General features: G+C 42.8%; 2 protein-coding genes across 2 annotated transcripts; both read right to left on the bottom strand.

Annotated features, from left to right (window-relative positions):
• Nucleotides 1-7027: 7027 nt before the first annotated feature.
• LOC115145061 (uncharacterized) lies at nucleotides 7028-10416 on the bottom strand. The gene is made up of 9 exons (XM_065002793.1): nucleotides 10409-10416; nucleotides 9432-9615; nucleotides 9046-9282; nucleotides 8422-8862; nucleotides 8126-8260; nucleotides 7974-8017; nucleotides 7723-7810; nucleotides 7437-7651; nucleotides 7028-7310 (listed from the first exon to the last, which is right to left on the bottom strand). The coding sequence occupies exons 1-9, from the start codon at nucleotides 10414-10416 to the stop codon at nucleotides 7028-7030; spliced, it is 1635 nt and encodes a 544-aa protein (XP_064858865.1).
• Nucleotides 10417-10785: 369 nt separating this feature from the next.
• Nucleotides 10786-16781, bottom strand: LOC115145472 (leucine-rich repeat-containing protein 24-like). Its single transcript, XM_029687006.2, has 4 exons — nucleotides 16451-16781; nucleotides 15794-16072; nucleotides 15415-15583; nucleotides 10786-15232 (listed from the first exon to the last, which is right to left on the bottom strand). The coding sequence occupies exons 1-4, from the start codon at nucleotides 16601-16603 to the stop codon at nucleotides 14100-14102; spliced, it is 1734 nt and encodes a 577-aa protein (XP_029542866.1). The 5' UTR covers nucleotides 16604-16781; the 3' UTR covers nucleotides 10786-14099.
• Between the last annotated feature and the right edge of the window lie 1202 nt (nucleotides 16782-17983).

The raw sequence follows: 17983 nt of genomic DNA, 5'->3' as shown, positions 1-17983 counted from the left end.
CATCAATCTACACACAATACTCCATAATGACAAAGCAAAAACAGGTTTTCCAATTTTTTGCTAATTTATAAAAAATACAAAAAAACTGATATTACCTTTACATAAGTATTCAGACTCTTCACCAATTACAACAACATATTTTGTAACCATTGCAAAGTCATTGGTAACCATGGCAACATCATCTGCAACCACAGAAACATCAATTGCCATCATGGAAACATCACAAGCAGCTACGGAAATCCCATTGGTAACTATGGCGACATTGTCTCCAATCGTGGTAACAAGATCACCAACCACAGAAACATCATCGTCCACCATGACATCATCACCAACTACTGAAACATCATCAGTAATCATTGCAACTTAATCGGTAACCATGGCAGCAGCATCATCAGTAACCATTGCAAAGTCATCGTCATTCATGGCAACATCATCACCCACTACAGAAACATTATCGGTAACCATGGCTACATCATATGCAAACGTGGCAACAGCATCACCAACCACAGCAATATCATCACCCACCATGGCAACATCATCACCAACTATGGAAACATCATCGGTAACTATGGTAACATTGTCAACTACCGCAACAACACTCCACCACGGCATCATCATCACCAACTATGCTAACATCATCAGTAACAATGGCAAAGTCATCATTATTTATGGCAACATCATCAGCAACCACGGAAACATCATCGGTAACAATGGAAACACCATCTCCAAATCACTTGTCATCATCAACCACAGCAACATTAATCCAAACCATAGCATCATCATCGCCAACCCAAATCCCCCAACAACTAAAAAACTCCAGCTTCAACAACCACTGCTCCAACATATCCAGTTCTAATACACACTGCTCCGTATCAAGGTAGGTAATCATATTATATAAACTGAACATGCAACAATTTAAAAGATTTTACTGAACTACAGTTCATTTAAGGAAATCAGTTGATTGAAGTAAATTCATTATAAAGCCTTTATCTATGGATTTCACGACTGGCAATACAAATATGCATCTGTTGGTCACAGATACCTTTAAAAATGGCCATACACGTTGCCTGCCATCAGCCTGGTACAGTTGAAACGGATTCATCTGTGAAGAGCACACTTCTCCAATGTGCCAGTGGCCATCAAAGGTGACCATTTGCCGAAAGAAGTTGGTAGCTATGCCGAACTGCAGTCGAGTCAAGACACTGGTGAGGACGACGAGCACGCAGATGAGCTTCCCTGGGGCTGTTTCTGACAGTTTTTGTAGAAGGTCTTTGGTTATGCAAACCCACAGTTTCATCAGCTGTCTGAGTGGCTGGTCTCAGACGATCCCGCAGGTGAGAAGTCAGATGTGGAGGTCCTGTGCTGGCGTGGTTACACGTGGTCTGGGGTTGTGTGTACATAATGTTGCCATCTCTTATGACCAAAAATAACTTCTGCACATCAGAAAAGCGATTTTCTCACCGCGGACTGGAAGAAACTTTTTCCTTTAAGGAGTCCAACGAGAAGGATATCCTGCTTTCACTGGAACAGGCCCAGATCCACGCCTTTTGCGTCAAGAAAAGACGCCGGAAAAGAGGACGCAGATCGGACATCCTTGTGAGAATCCAGAGGCGAACGAGTAAACTCCCACTGCTTTCCATTCTTCTCGCTAATGTGCAGTCATTGGAAAATAAAATTGATGACCTACAATTAAGATTATCCTAACAACGGGACCGAGCTGACTGAACGAAGATACGGACAATATAGAGCTAGTGGGATTTTCCATGCACCGGCAGAACAGAGACGCTACCTCTGGTAATTCGAGGGGTGGGGGTGTGTGTCTTTTTGTCAATAACAGCTGGTGCGCGATGTCTAATATTAAAGAAGTCTCGAGGTATTGCTTGCCTGAGGTAGAGTACCTTATGATAAGCTGTAGACCACATTATCTACCAAGAGAGTTCTCATCTGTATTATTCGTAGCTGTCTATTTACCACCACAAAGCGAAGCTGGCACTAAGACTGCTCTCAACCAACTCTATAAGGCCACAAGCAATGAAGAAAATGCACACCCAGAAGCAGCGCTCCTAGTGGCCGGGGACATTAATGCAGGCAAACTTAAATCAGTTTTACCAAATTCTTACCAGCATGTCACATGTGCAACCAGGGGGGAAAAAAATCTTAGATCACCTTTACTCCACACACAAAGATGAATACAAAGCTCTCCCCCGCCCTCCATTTGGCAAATCTGACCATAATTATTTCCTTCTGATTCCTGCTTACAAGCAAAAACTAAAGCAGGAAGTATCAGTGACTCGCTCAATACGGAAGTGGTCAGATGATGCAGATGCTACACTACAGGACTGTTTTGTTAGCACAGACTGGAATATGTTCCGGGATTCATCCAATGGCATTGAGGAATACACTACCTCAGTCATTGGCTTCATCAATAAGTGCATCGATAACGTCGTCCCTATAGTGACTGTACGTACATATCCCAACCAGAAGCCATGGATTACAGGCAACCTCCACATCGGGCTAAAGGCTAGAGCTGCCGCTTTCAAGGAGCGGGAGACTAATCCGGACGCTTATAAGAAATCCAGCTATGCCCTCAGACAAACCATCAAACAAGCAAAGCGTCAATACAGGATTAAGATTGAATCCTACTACACCGGTTCTGACGCTCGTCGGTTGTGGCAGGGCTTGAAAACTATTACGGACTACAAAGGGAAACCCAGACGCGAGCTGCCCAATGTACATGGGGAGCTAACATTAATGATATGCATGTCAATGATTAAACATTTTGTATTGGTGATATGTAGTGATGTAAAAATATTATATGATGTACTGTTTTATCTTTTGTTTTATGTGTGATGTAAGTGCCTTAATGTGTTTGGATCCCAGGAAGAGTAGGCAGCAGCTAATGGGGATCCCTAATAAATACAAATGATCATGCTGTTTAATCAGCTTCTTGATATGCCAAATGTGTCAGAAGGATGGATTATCTTGGCAAAGGAGAAATGCTCACTAACAGGGATGTAAACACGTTTGTGCACAGAATTTGAGAGAAATAAGCTTTTTGTGTGTATGGAACATTTCTGGAACCTTTTACTTCAGCTCATGACACATAGGGCCAAAACTTTACATGTTGAGTTAATATTTTTGATCAGTGTTTAACATACTTGGATGCTTTGGGAATCAAGCCCCCAAATACCTAGCATTTTCCCTGATCTGTTTGTGCCATCATACCACTCCTTACAAGCCAAACATGACAAGAAGTGGCATGATGACACCAACAGACTGGTAACAGGCTTCCAAATACCCCCTACTTGTATCAAAACTTGTGTAAATGTTAGGATTTTGTTCCTCATGGTCTTACTCTCTTCCACAGGCTTCACAAATGTTGCATATGCAACATTAAACATGTCCTCCACTGTTAAACTAGACAATGAAACAGTCATCCAACTTATTAAAGAGGTCAGTTTTGATCGTAATAATTGCTTCCTGTCCATAATGATATGAATGAATACAGGGATAAATAGATTTAAGTTTGTGTCAGTTTCCTCTGATTTCAGTTCTTCCATGTTTGACTGAATGGAAAACAGATCACAGTGAAATAGAGTGCCTTCGGAAAGTTTTCAGATGCCTTGACTTTGTCCACATTTTGTTACGTTACAACCTTATTCTAAAATGGATGATCTAAAAACAATTCCTCAGCAATCTACACATGATACCCCATAATGACAAAGTAGAAACAGGTTTTTAGATTTTTTGCAAAGGAATTAAAAATAAAAACAAATACTTTCTTTAGATAAGTATTCAGACTCTTTGCTATGAGACATGAAATTGAGCTCAGCTGCATCCTGTTTCTATTTATCATCCTTGAGATGTTTCTCGAACTTGATTAGAGCCTACCTGTGGTAAATTCAATTGACGACATGATTTGGAAAGGCACACACCTGTCTATACAAGGTCTCACAGTTGACAAGGCATGTCAGAGCAAAAACCAAGCCATGAGGTCAAAGGAAGCTCTGTGACAGGATTGTGTCGAGGCACAGATCTGGGGAAGGGTACCAAAACATTTCTGCAGCATTGAAGGTCCCCAAGAACACTGTGTTTAATGGAAGACGTTTGGAACCACCAAGACTCCACCAAGCTGGCCAACCAGCCAAACTGAGCAATTGGGGAAGAAGGGCTGTATTCGCTGCCAAAGGGGCTTCATCAAAGTACTGAGTAAAGGGTCTGAAAACCTATGTAATATTTTATCAGCAAACATTTCTTAACCAGTTTTTGCTTTGTCATCTTTGGGTATTGTGTGTAGATAGTTTTTTTCCTCAATTTAATCAATTTTAGAATAAGATGGGAAAAAATCAAGGTCTGAATACTTTCTGAAGGAACTGTACATAAAGGTAGTAACACCATGAAGGTATCTTTTGGACAGTAAAATATCTAGGCTTACTACCAGCAGTGTGTAAAGATGGTATTTAAGGTATAATTATGATTTAATCCTATAATTGGTGAGTAGCTGCCCTTGAATCAATTAAATATTGCTAATTTCAGTTTCATTCATGTTATCAAAAATATTTTATTAAGTCACATTTTGTATATTAACATGATGTCTACAATGCATAATTACATCTCAATTTTGTCATAATCAAAATTAGCAATGTATTGTTATTCTATTTTCAAATGATTACCAAATACTGTTCGTTGATGACTTAATGGGCACTATCTTGGTCTTAATTCATTTTGACAAAAATGACTGAGTTTAGCATATCTAAAATATGAATACATAGAATATTAAGTTAAACAACTTCCAGATTAAAAGGAAATGTGCTAGACCCTTTTACATTGACACATTCAGTTGAATGTCCTTCATATTAACTGCATATCAGAAATTATATTCCGTCCTTATCTTGCAATCTCATTCAGTACGTACTGTACTCATTGCTGAGAATCTCATTAGTAATGGAGAAAATGACAATTTGCAGAACAAATAAAACACCTAGACTGGTAAACCATGCATTATTGATTACCTCATCTATCAAACATTACCAAGCTTTGATTCCTCCCACATTGTTTTTTTGTTGGATTGATCATTGGCTCAAAGCTGAACTGTCAGCATAAATGTTTCCAAATCCTAAAGATTCCTGCAGTGCTCTTGTCAGCATGTCCTTCAACCCACCAGGACTGGCCATACCTCGGGGAAGGTAGAGCTCCAAAGTACAAGTAGAGGCATGTGGTAAACGGACACTGAACATTCCCTGGTCTTGGTCGTAGAATCTGATGCAGAGATTTCTTAGGAATCCCAAAGGAGGGATCTGATCCGCCCCTGTGATGAAGGCCAGTAGATTCCCAAAGGACAAGGCAGTCTGGTGTTCTGAGAAGCGATGCAAGAACAGATAACATTTTATTGAAAAGCTGAGAATATATTCAACTAGATCTATGTATGAATCTTGACCGAAAATGAATTAATTCTAGAAATATTCAATATAAAGCAACAGAAAATACCCAGCCTACTGTTGATCATGATCAGAAGTCTCTCCCAGGAGTGACTGTGGTCTCCTCGGCTTGTCTCAGGCCTATGGTTGATTCCAGAGGACTCCACGACACCTCAAACAGACTTCTGAACTGTTGCAGGGTGAGAGGGTGTTCTGTCCTGGTCATGACAGGCATGAAGGCTGCAGAGTGGGCCTTGATGATATCCCACAGGCCACCACAGCTGTTCAGACCCTCTGTGAACTGGGAGATCATGCTTGCCACCCTACAAAAAAAAAACAAGCAGTGATATTAACCAAACGTATAGTTGCATTCCATATGATCGTAAGAGCAGAGGAAAACCAAGATGACCAAATGTTGAATAGGTGTTCATAAAATATACAGATGTAGGACCTTAATTTGACCTATACTGGTACAGCAGAATGATCCTGCATCAACAGGATTTTAACGTTTAGTCCATAATGTTGCTTGATGGGTGGTTGGGCCATCTGTAACGAGTGCGCTGCGAGTTGGGAAGCAAGTTCAGGGAGTGCATCATTTAATAAACAAAACAAGAAACACGAACAACGCAGACAGGAAACTGAAACAATAACGCCTGGTGAAGGAACCAAAGGGAGTGACATACAGTATATAGGGAAGGTAGTCAGGGAAGTGATGGAGTCCAGGTGAGTGATGACGAGCAGGTGCGCGTAATGATGGTGACAGGTCTGCGCCATAACAAGCAGCCTGGTGACCTAGAGGCCGCACACGTGACTGTACCCCCTCCCCAACGCGGGGCTCCAGCCAGAGGACGCCAACCAAAATGACGATCCCGGGGATCAGGAGCGGACCGGAAACCTGTCAGTCCGGCTGAGACGCGAGAGCATGGTGACCTAAAGCGCTGGAGAGGGCAGTGCAGGATAATTCTCAGCAACAAAATAGTGATCAAATTAAGATCCTTCATCTGTATGACCAATAAAAAATTATATCCTACCTGTGATAAATGCAGTGCCTTAAAACCCAGGTATAGATGTAGGGCATGTCTTTGATTTCAGCACTGTAGATATCAGGAATTCCACAACCTACAATCCATTCACACAGGTTTGGAGTCAAACTCTGGATGCTAGTGCAATTCTTGACCTATACAAAAGAATCAATCACAAACCCAGAATCAAATCAAATCAAATGTTATTTGTCACATGCGCCGAATACAACAGGTGTAGACCTTATAGTGAAATGCTTACTTACAAGCCCTTAACCAACAATGCAGTTTTATACCCCCCAAAAAGTGCGAGACAAGAATAACAAATAATTAAAGAGCAGCAGTAAATAACAATAGCGGGGCTAAATACAGGGGGTACCGATACAGAGTCAATGTGGGGTGTCGAGGTAATATGTACATGTAGGTAGAGTGCAAATAGTCTGGGTAGCCATTTGATTAGCTGTTCAGGAGTCTTATGTCTTGGGGGTAGAAGATGTTTAGAAGCCTCTTGGACCTAGACTTGGCGCTCCAGTACCGCTAGGAACAGGGATTGAGTGCACCAAAAGAAAGAAAAGGTTGGTAGTGATTTGATTATGTCTTGTGTTGTACCTGTTGCAGTTTCATCTGTACATCCACATCAGAGATGTCCATCCAGTTGAAGTCTTCCAGGGGAGGGCTTTGGCCACACATGAGCTGGTAGAGGGACTGGTGTAGGCAGCATGGTCCAGGACCATCATGCAGCAGAGACCAGGCCACCATGACTCCTGCAGCGTAGTACCTCCTCTCCTCCAGGGCAGCCTGGTTGCAGGCAAACAACAGATGCCCCGGGCGACCCTCCAGGATACCGCTCTCCTGCAACTCTAACATGATGAGTCTAGAAAAAAGGAATCGATTGCATTAGGGCATGTCAAAGTGAAAAACAAAATAATTTCCTGTTCTGAAGGGGGCAAGAAAATATATTGTATAGTGTAAATGAAAAGGGAGAGCAGTTAGAACTCACCTGAAAAACTCTCTCAAAGGGCCGTCATAGTCATCAACATCCTCTCCTAGGAAGTGGAAGAGAGGAGTTGTCTTGATGGAGAATGACTTCTTCCTCATCACCTTGAGTGCACTTCTGAAGATGTCTCTCCGCCTCACATACATGTGTGTTTGGATTTCAGGCATTGAGTTTTGTTCTCTGTATGTTTGGAGGATGGTGACCAGGTCCGAAATGACCTAAAACATAAAAACTATCTCGTAAAGATACAGAATTCTACATGTTTTACCAAATGTTATACCAAGCTTACCTCCTCATCAGTGGTGACAGGCAGGGGAGACTCTACACTTCTCTCCTCCTCCTCCTCATCCTCATTGTCATCCACCAAGAAATCATGACTAAATTAAAAACATTTGAGGGCATTAGAGCTTTGGTTAAGTGAACAGTAAAGTGTTTTGTTATGAGTCCGTTTGAGATCATATATACACAATGCCATGTTGAGTCATGAAAATAAATTGCACTGACATTGATAAAGATCTAGTTCGAATGTAATTTGCATACCTGTTAATTACTGGTGCGTTGTTTGTTGGCCACTCACATTCTATCTATGGAATAACAACAACAAAGACTTCATAAATGTTCCAATGATTGCACAGCAAATACATTTAATAAAAGATAAATCACATTCATTATTTTTATTATTATCCATTTACCTCAAAGCTCATGAAATCATAGTGACTGAGAATATAAAGGGGGCCATGTCCTGCTATCCGCAAAACCTGTTCCCCACTCCAGGAGAACTGTGGTGGGGTGTCTGGAACAAACAGCACACGAGAGCTCTGCAGACACTGAAAAATATGGTTTACATATTAAATCAGAATGCAGGTAGGGACACAGAGACAAAAGTACTTAATGTACAGATGCACCACTGCGTAGTTGCGTCCCGCGATCAGTAGTGGTGCTGTATCAGAGTTAGTGTGCCAAGTGTTTAATCCTCCACTGTAATCACCTGAAGGTATGTGAAGGTGAATCTTTGTTCGCGTCCACTGAAGAAGCGGCTCCTGAACAGTGAGGCAAGGCGGCTCTCCATTTCATGATGGAGCCAGGAGTTGTCTATGGTTATCCTAGCGATGAGGCCCATGGCAGCGAGCTCGTCCCTCTCCTGGCCTCTGGGGACACTGTGCCTGTCCTCCTGAGCCAGGTAGTGGCCTTGTGGCAGGCAGATCACATCTTTAACCACCAAACAAGTCTTCCCTGGTGTGATTCTTCTCCATTTCAGTTTGCTTGGTCGGATCGGTTCTGGTGAGACTGGGACAACTGGTTCTGGTGAGACTGGGACAACTGGTTCTGGTGAGACTGGGACAACTGGTTCTGGTGAGACTGGGACAACTGGTTCTGGTGAGACTGGGACAACTGGTTCTGGTGAGACTGGGACAACTGGTCCTGGTGTCTGAATAAAAGGAATGAAATGTATCATATTCTAGATTTATAACTTTAAATTGAGTGTGTGATTCACAAATCATCCAAGATATAAACATTGAAAATAATTGTATATAAAATTTAACATTCCTTGGATTTATTTGCAGGCATCTAAATTAAAGATCATAAACGAAACAATGATTGGGGTCCTTACCCTGGTCATGACAGAAGGGTCATCTGGAGTGATCTCCACCACATCACTTTCAGTCAAGCCTGAGGGCGGAAACATCTCCATTTCGATCTCAATGCTCTCAAAGGTGTTATTTGTAATCCTTTGTATAGATTCTTTCTCAATCTTTACAGGTGTAACAGTCTCCCTCTGCTGTTTAGGTGGTCCTATATCATCTTCCTCCAACGGGAGTGATACTAGGGGGTGTTCAGGTTGTTGTCTCTATAGGAGAGAGAAAGATGCAGAGTAAGTATAATCTGAAATGTAACTGAACCTAACCATGGTCAGACTCAGTAGTCTATAACACTAAATCATACACGATCATAGGTTGATTTGACCTGTTCAACTGCCTCAATGGCTGCGTTACCTACCGTTGTCTCCTGTTGGTATTGCGGAATTACTGCTATTGGCATAGCAAACGTGCCTATAACGGAAAACAGGTCCATCTCTATGTCCTCTGTCAAAATCATGACTGTAGCAGATCCTCTCTCCTTCTGAGTTGCTTGTCCAAAACGTTCACCTACTTTAAGCCTCTCCAGCTCTTTGTGGTTGTTCCTGGGAAGGGTGGATGTTTGCATGAAAAGAGACAAAAGACAAGCATTGCACAACCCATCACCTTCTAAATTGAATCCATTCTCATTGATCTTGTGAGTGGAATTTCTTAAACCTTTCAAATGACCTTTGTGCTCTGGTCTGATTGATCAATGTTTACATTCCATCCTATTATATAGCTTGTTCAGCTTCAGACATGTCTGAAAGCAAGGACATGGGTTAATTTTGACTCAACATGTCCAGTTCAAAATTTGCCTAAATCTATTAACATAATGATATTCAATCTACAAAAATCTAATTTAGAGCACCTGTAGGCCTATAAATGCCTACCTATCTAGAATTATGTGTATATATTATATTAAATTCTGTGAGAGGATTCTCCTGAATAATCAGCATGACTATTAATCAGACAATAATTACTCAAATTGAGTAAGGATTTATGATGATCACTCAAGGCAGTCCACACCCCCAAGACAGCCAAAAGGCCCCATTATAATGCACAATTCAGATATACAACCATATGGAGACCACAGGGTTAGTGTTCCAAGAGATTCCTGTGTATGCCTTGCGAAAGACGCTAGGCATGTCGTAATATTGACAAAATCCTGATCAACAGAAGTCGATAGGTATAGTATATCCGAGTGCACGTCTTCTCCTCTCTTCTCGCTGCTTGTGCGCGTTGCGTTGGCTCTATAAATAGAACCGAATCAAACACATGCCCCTTCATGAAATCCAAATATCTCCGTAGCCTATTCGTCTTTTGTTCCACGCACTTCTGGCACACCGGTGCGTTTACCGGACCATGCTGACTTCCAATTATGTTGTCATGAATTGTGGTCTGAAACTGGCCATTCAATATGGAGCAGATCAATCAAACAGGCACTGCAAAATAAACACTTCACTTAGGCCTACTATTGCGTTGAAATCAAAATCAGTTTACATACAACAAATTCATAACTGGTCTAATTTCATGGCAAGCTTTGGGCCTTCATTATTTCCTTACATTGTGGGATTGGTTTAATTGAGAATTGTAGGCTACATGGAGCATTGTATTTTAGACATGTTTGGACAAATGGGCAAGTAGACAAAATGAGTACAATATACTTCCATCTGAAACATCAGCTGAGACCATTTTCCTAATTGTATTTATTTGGAAAAGGAATAAAACACAATAAATATAAACCACAAATATATATACATTTTTAAATAAATGCATTAAAAACATCTGAAATGAAGAGCTTGAAATTCAGTTTTACAAGGGGAGGACAATCCAGTGTTTTAATACCAGATTGCACGGCTTTTCTCACTCTTCCCACCTCAAACACACCAGTGTTATGATATACTGATGATTTGTCGCCACAGATGGTTTGTTAACGTCTCTATCGTTGTTGAAAGATGGCGTTGGCCAACAGCTCTTTCTACTGGTCGCGTCTTGAACAACAGTTGTTGACAACTGTAGGATTGTAGCTAAGCCTAACCCTAACCCTTTTCCTAAACTTAACCTCATTCTGGAAATACAGTTGGCTAAAAGCTATTGAACACTTTATCTTAAAAAAAATCAACATTGAATCACATTAGGCCTTGTTTTGTCAACTAAAAAACATGTTGAAGTACAAGCGACAAAAAGACTTTCATCATAAAGTTGAGCCCTACAGGAATTTCATGGATTTAAAAAAGTATTCATTTAAAGTTATAGGAGGTCAGGTCAATGATTTCTGATAATGCCCTCAAATGTAATACGTCTCCTCATCTTCAGTTCATGCATGTTGACATTTTGTTGTATATATATTTTGTCACCAATATACAGTGGCTTGCGAAAGTATTCACCCCCCTTGGCAGTTTTCCTATTTTGTTGCCTTACAACCTGTAATTAAAATATATTTTTTTTTGGGGGGGGGGTTGTATCATTTGATTTACACAACATGCCTACCACTTTGAAGATGATGCAAAATATTATTTATTGTGAAACAAACAAGACATAAGACAAAAAATAAATAAAAATAACTTGAGCGTGCATAACTATTCACACCCCAAAGTCAATACCTTTTAGAGCCACCCTTTGCAGCAATTACAGCTGCAAGTCTCTTGGGCTATGTCTCTATAAGCTTGGCACATCTAGCCACTGGGATTTTTGTAACTGACAATTAACCTGTGAGTCTATGTCGTTGTTTTTGTTTGAATTGTTTATGTGTTCGCTATGTGGGGGAAATAGTAAGACAAGCGGAACTACATGGCTAAGAACTGTTATAACGGGGATTATTATCGTAGCAAGGCACTTTTGGAGTGAAGGCAATCCCACGCTGTGTTAGATAGGTTATTCATGTCTTCGGGTGTAGTTTGTAACAGTTGAAATGTGTATGTTAGGTTAGGATGGTAACATTATAATAATTAAGGATGAAGCGTGAATTCATGTCAGGAATAAGAAGTGTGAAGTTTGTTTCCTCCCTTCTGTAATAAGCAGCCAATGAGGTATTTTCCTTTATTCATGTGTTTAACCTGATACTGTTATATCTCTGGCTAAACTGTTTTTATGTATGTAAGCACTTCAGAGTCATATCAAGCTAATAAGTTACTCATAAGATAAGAAAGTTGTAAGAATGATGTATGTAAGAACTGTATTTTCATTTACTTTATAGTTCTCACAGAAGGTGATAATTCTGACTAAAACTACAGAATAAAACCGCCAGTTAAAATCAAGGAACAGTTCTGCTCGTGGTTACTGGAGGGAGCTACAATTTTTGTCCATTCTTCAAGGCAAAACTGCTCCAGCTGCTTCATGTTGGATTGGTTCCGCTGGTGTACCGCAATATTTAAGTCATATCACAGATTTTCAATTGGATTGAGGTCTGGGATTTGACTAGGCCATTCCAAGACATTTAAATGTTTTCCTTAAACCACTCAAGTGTTGCTTTAGCAGTATGCTTAGGGTCATTGTCCAGCTGGACGGTGAACCTCCGTCCCAGTCTCAAATCTCTGGAAGACTGAAACAGGTTTCCCTCAACAATTTCCCTGTATTTAGCGCCAAACATCATTAAATTCTGACCAGTTTCAAAGTCCCTGCCGATGAAAGACATCCCCACAGCATGATGGATGAGGGATGGTGTTCTCAGGGTGATGAGAGGTGTTGGGTTTGCGCCAGACATGGCATTTTCCTTGATGGCCAAAAAGCTACATTTGACCAGACTACCTTCTTCCATACGTTTGGGGAGTCTCCCACATGCTTTTTGGCGATCACCAAACGAGTTTGATTATTTTTTTCTTTAAGCAATGGCTTTTTTTCTGGACACTCTTCTGTAAAGCATAGCTCTGTGGAGTGTACGGCTTAAAGTGGTCCAATGGACAGATACTCCGATCTCCGCTCTGGAGCTTTTCAGCTCCTTCAGGGTTATCTTTGGTCTCTTTGTTGCCTCTCTGAATAATGCCCTCCTTGCCTGGTCCATGAGTTTTGGTGGGCGGCCCTCTCTTGGCAGGTTTGTTGCCGTGCCATATTCTTTCCAATTTTTTAAAATAATGGATTTAATGGTGCTCCGTGGGATGTTCAAAGATACAGATACTTTTTTATAACCCAACCCTGATGATTACTTCTCCACAACTGGTGCACGCACCACTTTTCCATTTTTTAAGTCCTTTTTTTCATTTCACTTCACCAATTTGGACTATTTTGTGTATGTCCATTACATGAAATCCAAATAAAAAATCCATTTAAATTACAGGGTGTAATGCAACAAAATAGGAAAAAACGCCAAGGGGGATGAATACTTTTGTAAGGCACTATAATGAAAGGAGCAGGACCTGAAGAAGAGGGAGCTTGTTTGACTGTATACCGTTGTTTGACTGATGAAATCTTTGGAAGGAATATTATGCTGTAGACCATTGTCTTGCATCAGCACCACGGCCGTCTGCACTGACGTGTGTTGCGTTAGAATGACGCCATCTGACCGAAGACAATGGCTGTAGACTGGAAAATGGAGGATCTGGGTAGCTCAGTGTTCTGTCACAAAGAAGTATTTTATGAAAGACTTACTATACACATTACTCATTAAATTCTCACCCTCTCAGCGTTCAGCCAAGGGTGCCTTTTTAGGCCCCTAACACAGTTTAGTTGATGTAAAACAGTAGAATCATAATAAGGTTATTTCCACTACACGTGACTCACTCCACTAATGGTTTCTCCATAATATGGTAACTATAGTTTCAAGTTGGAGTTAATCAACATGACATAAGACACATTTTTTCAGCTCACAGTAAGGTACAGTACAGTGGGGGTTTTGGTTGACGGCGGCACCTCTCCTGGCATGTCTTTATATCTCACTGCTACTCAAGCTTGTCACTCTGGAACCAGAGCAATCAGGATTTATGATTAATCTGAACTCTCTTTGTCAAATCTGATCTGCAGTCTAGAGGTTTGGTCACCAGAGGGACATCCATCTGAAAAGTGACATTAAGCACTCTGGGCTAGCTCACAGTGAATGTCCTCCTGGGGGCCTTCAGCAGTGGATCTCATATGCAAATTGTGAGTCGAGGAACAACCCTGTGTGATTCAGAAACAAGCCCTCTGACTCGGCTGTCACCGTCTCTGCCTCCACGCCCTCCCCTGCCATCCTTCTCATTGTCCGTATATCGGGCTCCATCTGGGGCTTTGTGGGAGACAGTGCTTCCTGCTGTTGGTACCCCAGGGTGGTGGTATCAGCTGTGGTGACAGGTGGGATGATGGGTTTAGCGCGGTTAAGAACATACATCTCATGCCCGCGCTCATCGCGGTACTCCTCCAGCTGGGCAAAGGTTGTTGGTCCGTCTGAGTAATCATTGACATACAGTATGCTTTCCTCCTTGTCATCTGTGTCTTTCTGTCGATGGCGGTGCCGGCTGTAGATCATGGCCACCAGGAGAAGGGCAGTGAGGGCCAGTAGGGAGATCCCTATGGCGATGGCAGTCTGTGTAGCAGCTCCCAGCGTGCTGAAGGCCATGCTGCCAATGGCGTACAGGGGCTCTCTCCTCACGTCTGACGATGTTGGCCGATTGGCGCGCAGACGAGGCCAGGATGGGGCGTAGGAGGCGGGGGACCAACTGGAAGAGGACGAGGAGTTGATTGCTAGCTGAAAGGTCACACGGGCCACCCCTCCAGCGTTCCAGGCCTCGCACTCATACACCCCGGCGTGAGACACCGTCACGTTGCTGAGGAAAAGCATTCCACTGCCCGTGTCTGGATCGAAGCGCTCCCCATCCTCCTTCTGGAGTCTCACCCGCCCTGGGTGTGATGCATCCTCAGCCCCCACACTCCCTACACTGCCCAGGTCCTGCACCAGCCCCCGCGGGGATAGTTGCACCTTGCCCTGGGACGTCTTCCTCCAGGTGACCTGTGGCCTGGGGTAACCAGAGGCATGGCAGGAGACACGTAGGCTCTCACCCAGGCGCACGGCCAGGCGGCGTGGCTCCAGCTGCACCAGAGGGGGGATACACACCAGGCTGTTGAGAGGCACCTCTACCAAGCTAAGGTGGGAAAGGCGGGGTGGCTCGGAACACACCAAGCGTCTCTCGGCCGAGCTCAGCAGGCGCTGGCCCTCCTCATCAATCCAGCTGCGCAGCCAGTGCAGGGCACAGTCACAACGCCATGGATTGTCTACAGTAGAAAATGATCATGTGATGGGTGGGTGTGGCCAAGTCAACAAAAGAGGATAAAAAAGGATGTGACAGGACAATGACACAATTAACACAAAGTTAGGAGGTAATTCTAGCTTAACAATGGCAGTATATTTACTGTATGCTCTTTTATGGTTCCACAGCCCCTGGCGCTCCCCTTACCTGTGACACGCAGCACCTGCAGGCTGACGAGGGGCCGCAGGGTGGCAGGGCCGATGGTGTGCAGGTTATTCCGGCTGAGGTCAAGGAGGGCAAGAGAGGACAGACCAACTAGAGCCTGGTCTCCCAGCATCTCAATGTTATTTTGCTGCAGGTGAAGCTCTTGAAGACGCTACGGAAGCAGGGATTGTAATCATTATTAGTAATGAATAGTGATATAATGTAGAGTAAGTCATTGACGTTAGTACGTTGATTGTTGTGTTGAGGTCTAGACAACTATCTGGACAAACATGGTCTGTTTACAAGGGAGGAAGGGAACAGTAAAGAAAAGCATTGATTTAGCAAAACATTAACTTGAGTGACTGATAATATGTGGACTGACCAGTAGGCCTCTAAAGGTATAGTCCTGTAGGCGAGTGATGTCATTTCCTGCCAGGTAGAGGATACGGAGGTGCTCCAAGCCCCTGAACATGTCTCCTGTGATCAGGTGGATGCGGTTCCCGTTGAGGGCCAGCTCCAGAAGATTACCCTGGCTCTGGAAGGCCCCAGGCTCCAGTGCTGCGATACTGTTGTTCTGCAGATACAGGCAGTGCAGAAGGCCCAGCTGGGAGAGGTCAGATAGATTGATCTGCCCGATAGCATTGTCCTGGAGGAAGATGGTCTAAATGGAATAGATGAGCAGAAGTACAGAATACAATGATCAGGGAAAGCACAACACCATCTTTATTTAACCAGGCAAGTCAGTTAAGAACACATTCTTATTTACAATGACAGCCTAGGAACAGTGGGTTAACTGCCTTGTTCAGGGACAGAACGGCAGATCTTTACCTTGTCAGCTCGGGGATTCGATCTAACAACCTTTCAGTTACTGGCCCAACGCTCTAACCACTAGGCTACCTGCCACCCTGTAAACTCTCTAAGAAGATAAGTGTATGGATAATTCAAGACTGCCTATATTGTGTGGGGGGTGGTGGCCTATGTGTGTGTGGGTCTAGGAAACAGATGTATGTGGTAAACATATTGAGTCATCATGGCTAACCTGTGTGGAGGGTGGGACATGTGAGGGGATGTCCCGGAGGCCCATAGAGCCACACTCTACAGTCAAGCTGTAGCAGCGACATCCCACTGGGCAGCCAAGGGATAGGAGGGTGTGGACAGATAAGATCAGGAAAGCCAGAAAGGAGAAGGCCATCGCACCAATAGGACAGAGATCCTAGAGAGAGACCAGCAGACTGAGAAGAGAGAGATGGAGGGTTATAGAGGGAAGAGGAAACTGGTTAAATATATTATTTTGTTTACAATATATGCTGTATTGAAAATGATCTGCCTGAGCCCATGAATAAAATGCAAGTATCAGTACTAATGTTGCATGCTGCCAGCCTGGCTGTGAGGTTACAATACAGTATCACAAGAGCAGAGGCATCCTTCCCATATTGGGTCCAAGAGCACGTGTCCCATAAGATTTGTCCTGTTATAAAAATGTTCTGATGTTAAATTAACGACTAACACTTCATTTTTAAACCCACATTTTATCATTACTGTTTATTAAAATATCTGTCAGTGATATTTTGCAGAGGGGGCAAAATACCCTAAGTGGTTTCTCCCAAGGTGCACGTGCATTAGCCTATCATCAGTGGATGAGGAGAGTGTAGAGTTACAAACACACAGCGTTTGATTTGATTTTAGCTACCCATGATGGGCAGGACTCGCATGAGGTACACTATATATACAAAAGTATGTGGACACCCCTTCAAATTATGTTTGGCTATTTCAGCCACACCCGTTGCTGACAGATATATAAAATTGAGCACACCGCCACGCAATCTCCATAGACAAACATTGACAGTAGAATGGCCTTACTGAAGAGCTGACTTTCAACGTGGCACTGTCATAGGATGCCACCTTTCCAACAGGTCAGTTCATCAAACTTTTGCCCTGCTAGAGCTGCCTCGGTCAACTGTAAGTCTGTTATTGTGAAGTTGAAACAGCTTCATGAAATGGGTTTCCATGACCGAGCAGCCGCACACAAGCTTAAGGTCACCTTGCGCAATGCCAAGAGTCATCTGGAGTGGTGTGAAGCTCGCTTCATCATCTGGCAGTCCAACGGACGAGTCTGGGTTTGGCGGATGCCAGGAGAACGCTCCCTGCCCGAATGCATAGTGCCAACAGTAAAGTTTGGTGGAGGAGGAATAATGGTCTGGGGCTGTTTTTCAGGGATGGGGCTAGGCCTTTTAATTTTTTTATTTCACCTTTATTTAACCAGATAGGCTAGTTGAGAACAAGTTCTCATTTACAACTGCAACCTGGCCAAGATTAAGCAAAGCAGTGTGACAGAAACAACAACACAGAGTTACACATGGAATAAACAAGCGTACAGTCAATAGCACAATATAAAAAAAGAAAGTATATATCCAGTGTGTGAAAATGGCATGAAGTGGTATGGCAATAAATAGGCCATAGTTGCAAAGTAATTACAATTTTGCATATTAACACTGGAGTGATAGATGAGCAGATGATGATGAGCAGATGATGGTGTGTAAGTAGTGATACTGGTGGTCAAAAGAGCAGAAAA

This window comes from Oncorhynchus nerka, linkage group LG17, assembly GCF_034236695.1.
Source record: "Oncorhynchus nerka isolate Pitt River linkage group LG17, Oner_Uvic_2.0, whole genome shotgun sequence".
Lineage (NCBI taxonomy): Eukaryota > Metazoa > Chordata > Actinopteri > Salmoniformes > Salmonidae > Oncorhynchus > Oncorhynchus nerka.
This window is presented reverse-complemented; position numbering and strand designations above follow the sequence as displayed.

What these genes read in the sequence shown, in the direction of transcription:
- LOC115145061 (XM_065002793.1), bottom strand. An exon ending in ACCCTTCTGTCATGACCAGG is followed by an intron (nt 8,863 to 9,045) that starts GTAAGGACCCCA and finishes CCTTTTATTCAG; the next exon opens with ACACCAGGACCAGTTGTCCC. An exon ending in TCACCTTCACATACCTTCAG is followed by an intron (nt 8,261 to 8,421) that starts GTGATTACAGTG and finishes CATATTTTTCAG; the next exon opens with TGTCTGCAGAGCTCTCGTGT.
- LOC115145472 (XM_029687006.2), bottom strand. Translation starts at nt 16,603, where the DNA reads ATGGCCTTCTCCTTTCTGGCTTTCCTGATCTTATCTGTCCACACCCTC. An exon ending in ATACCTTTAGAGGCCTACTG is followed by an intron (nt 15,584 to 15,793) that starts GTCAGTCCACAT and finishes CTGCTTCCGTAG; the next exon opens with CGTCTTCAAGAGCTTCACCT. An exon ending in GCAGGTGCTGCGTGTCACAG is followed by an intron (nt 15,233 to 15,414) that starts GTAAGGGGAGCG and finishes TTTCTACTGTAG; the next exon opens with ACAATCCATGGCGTTGTGAC.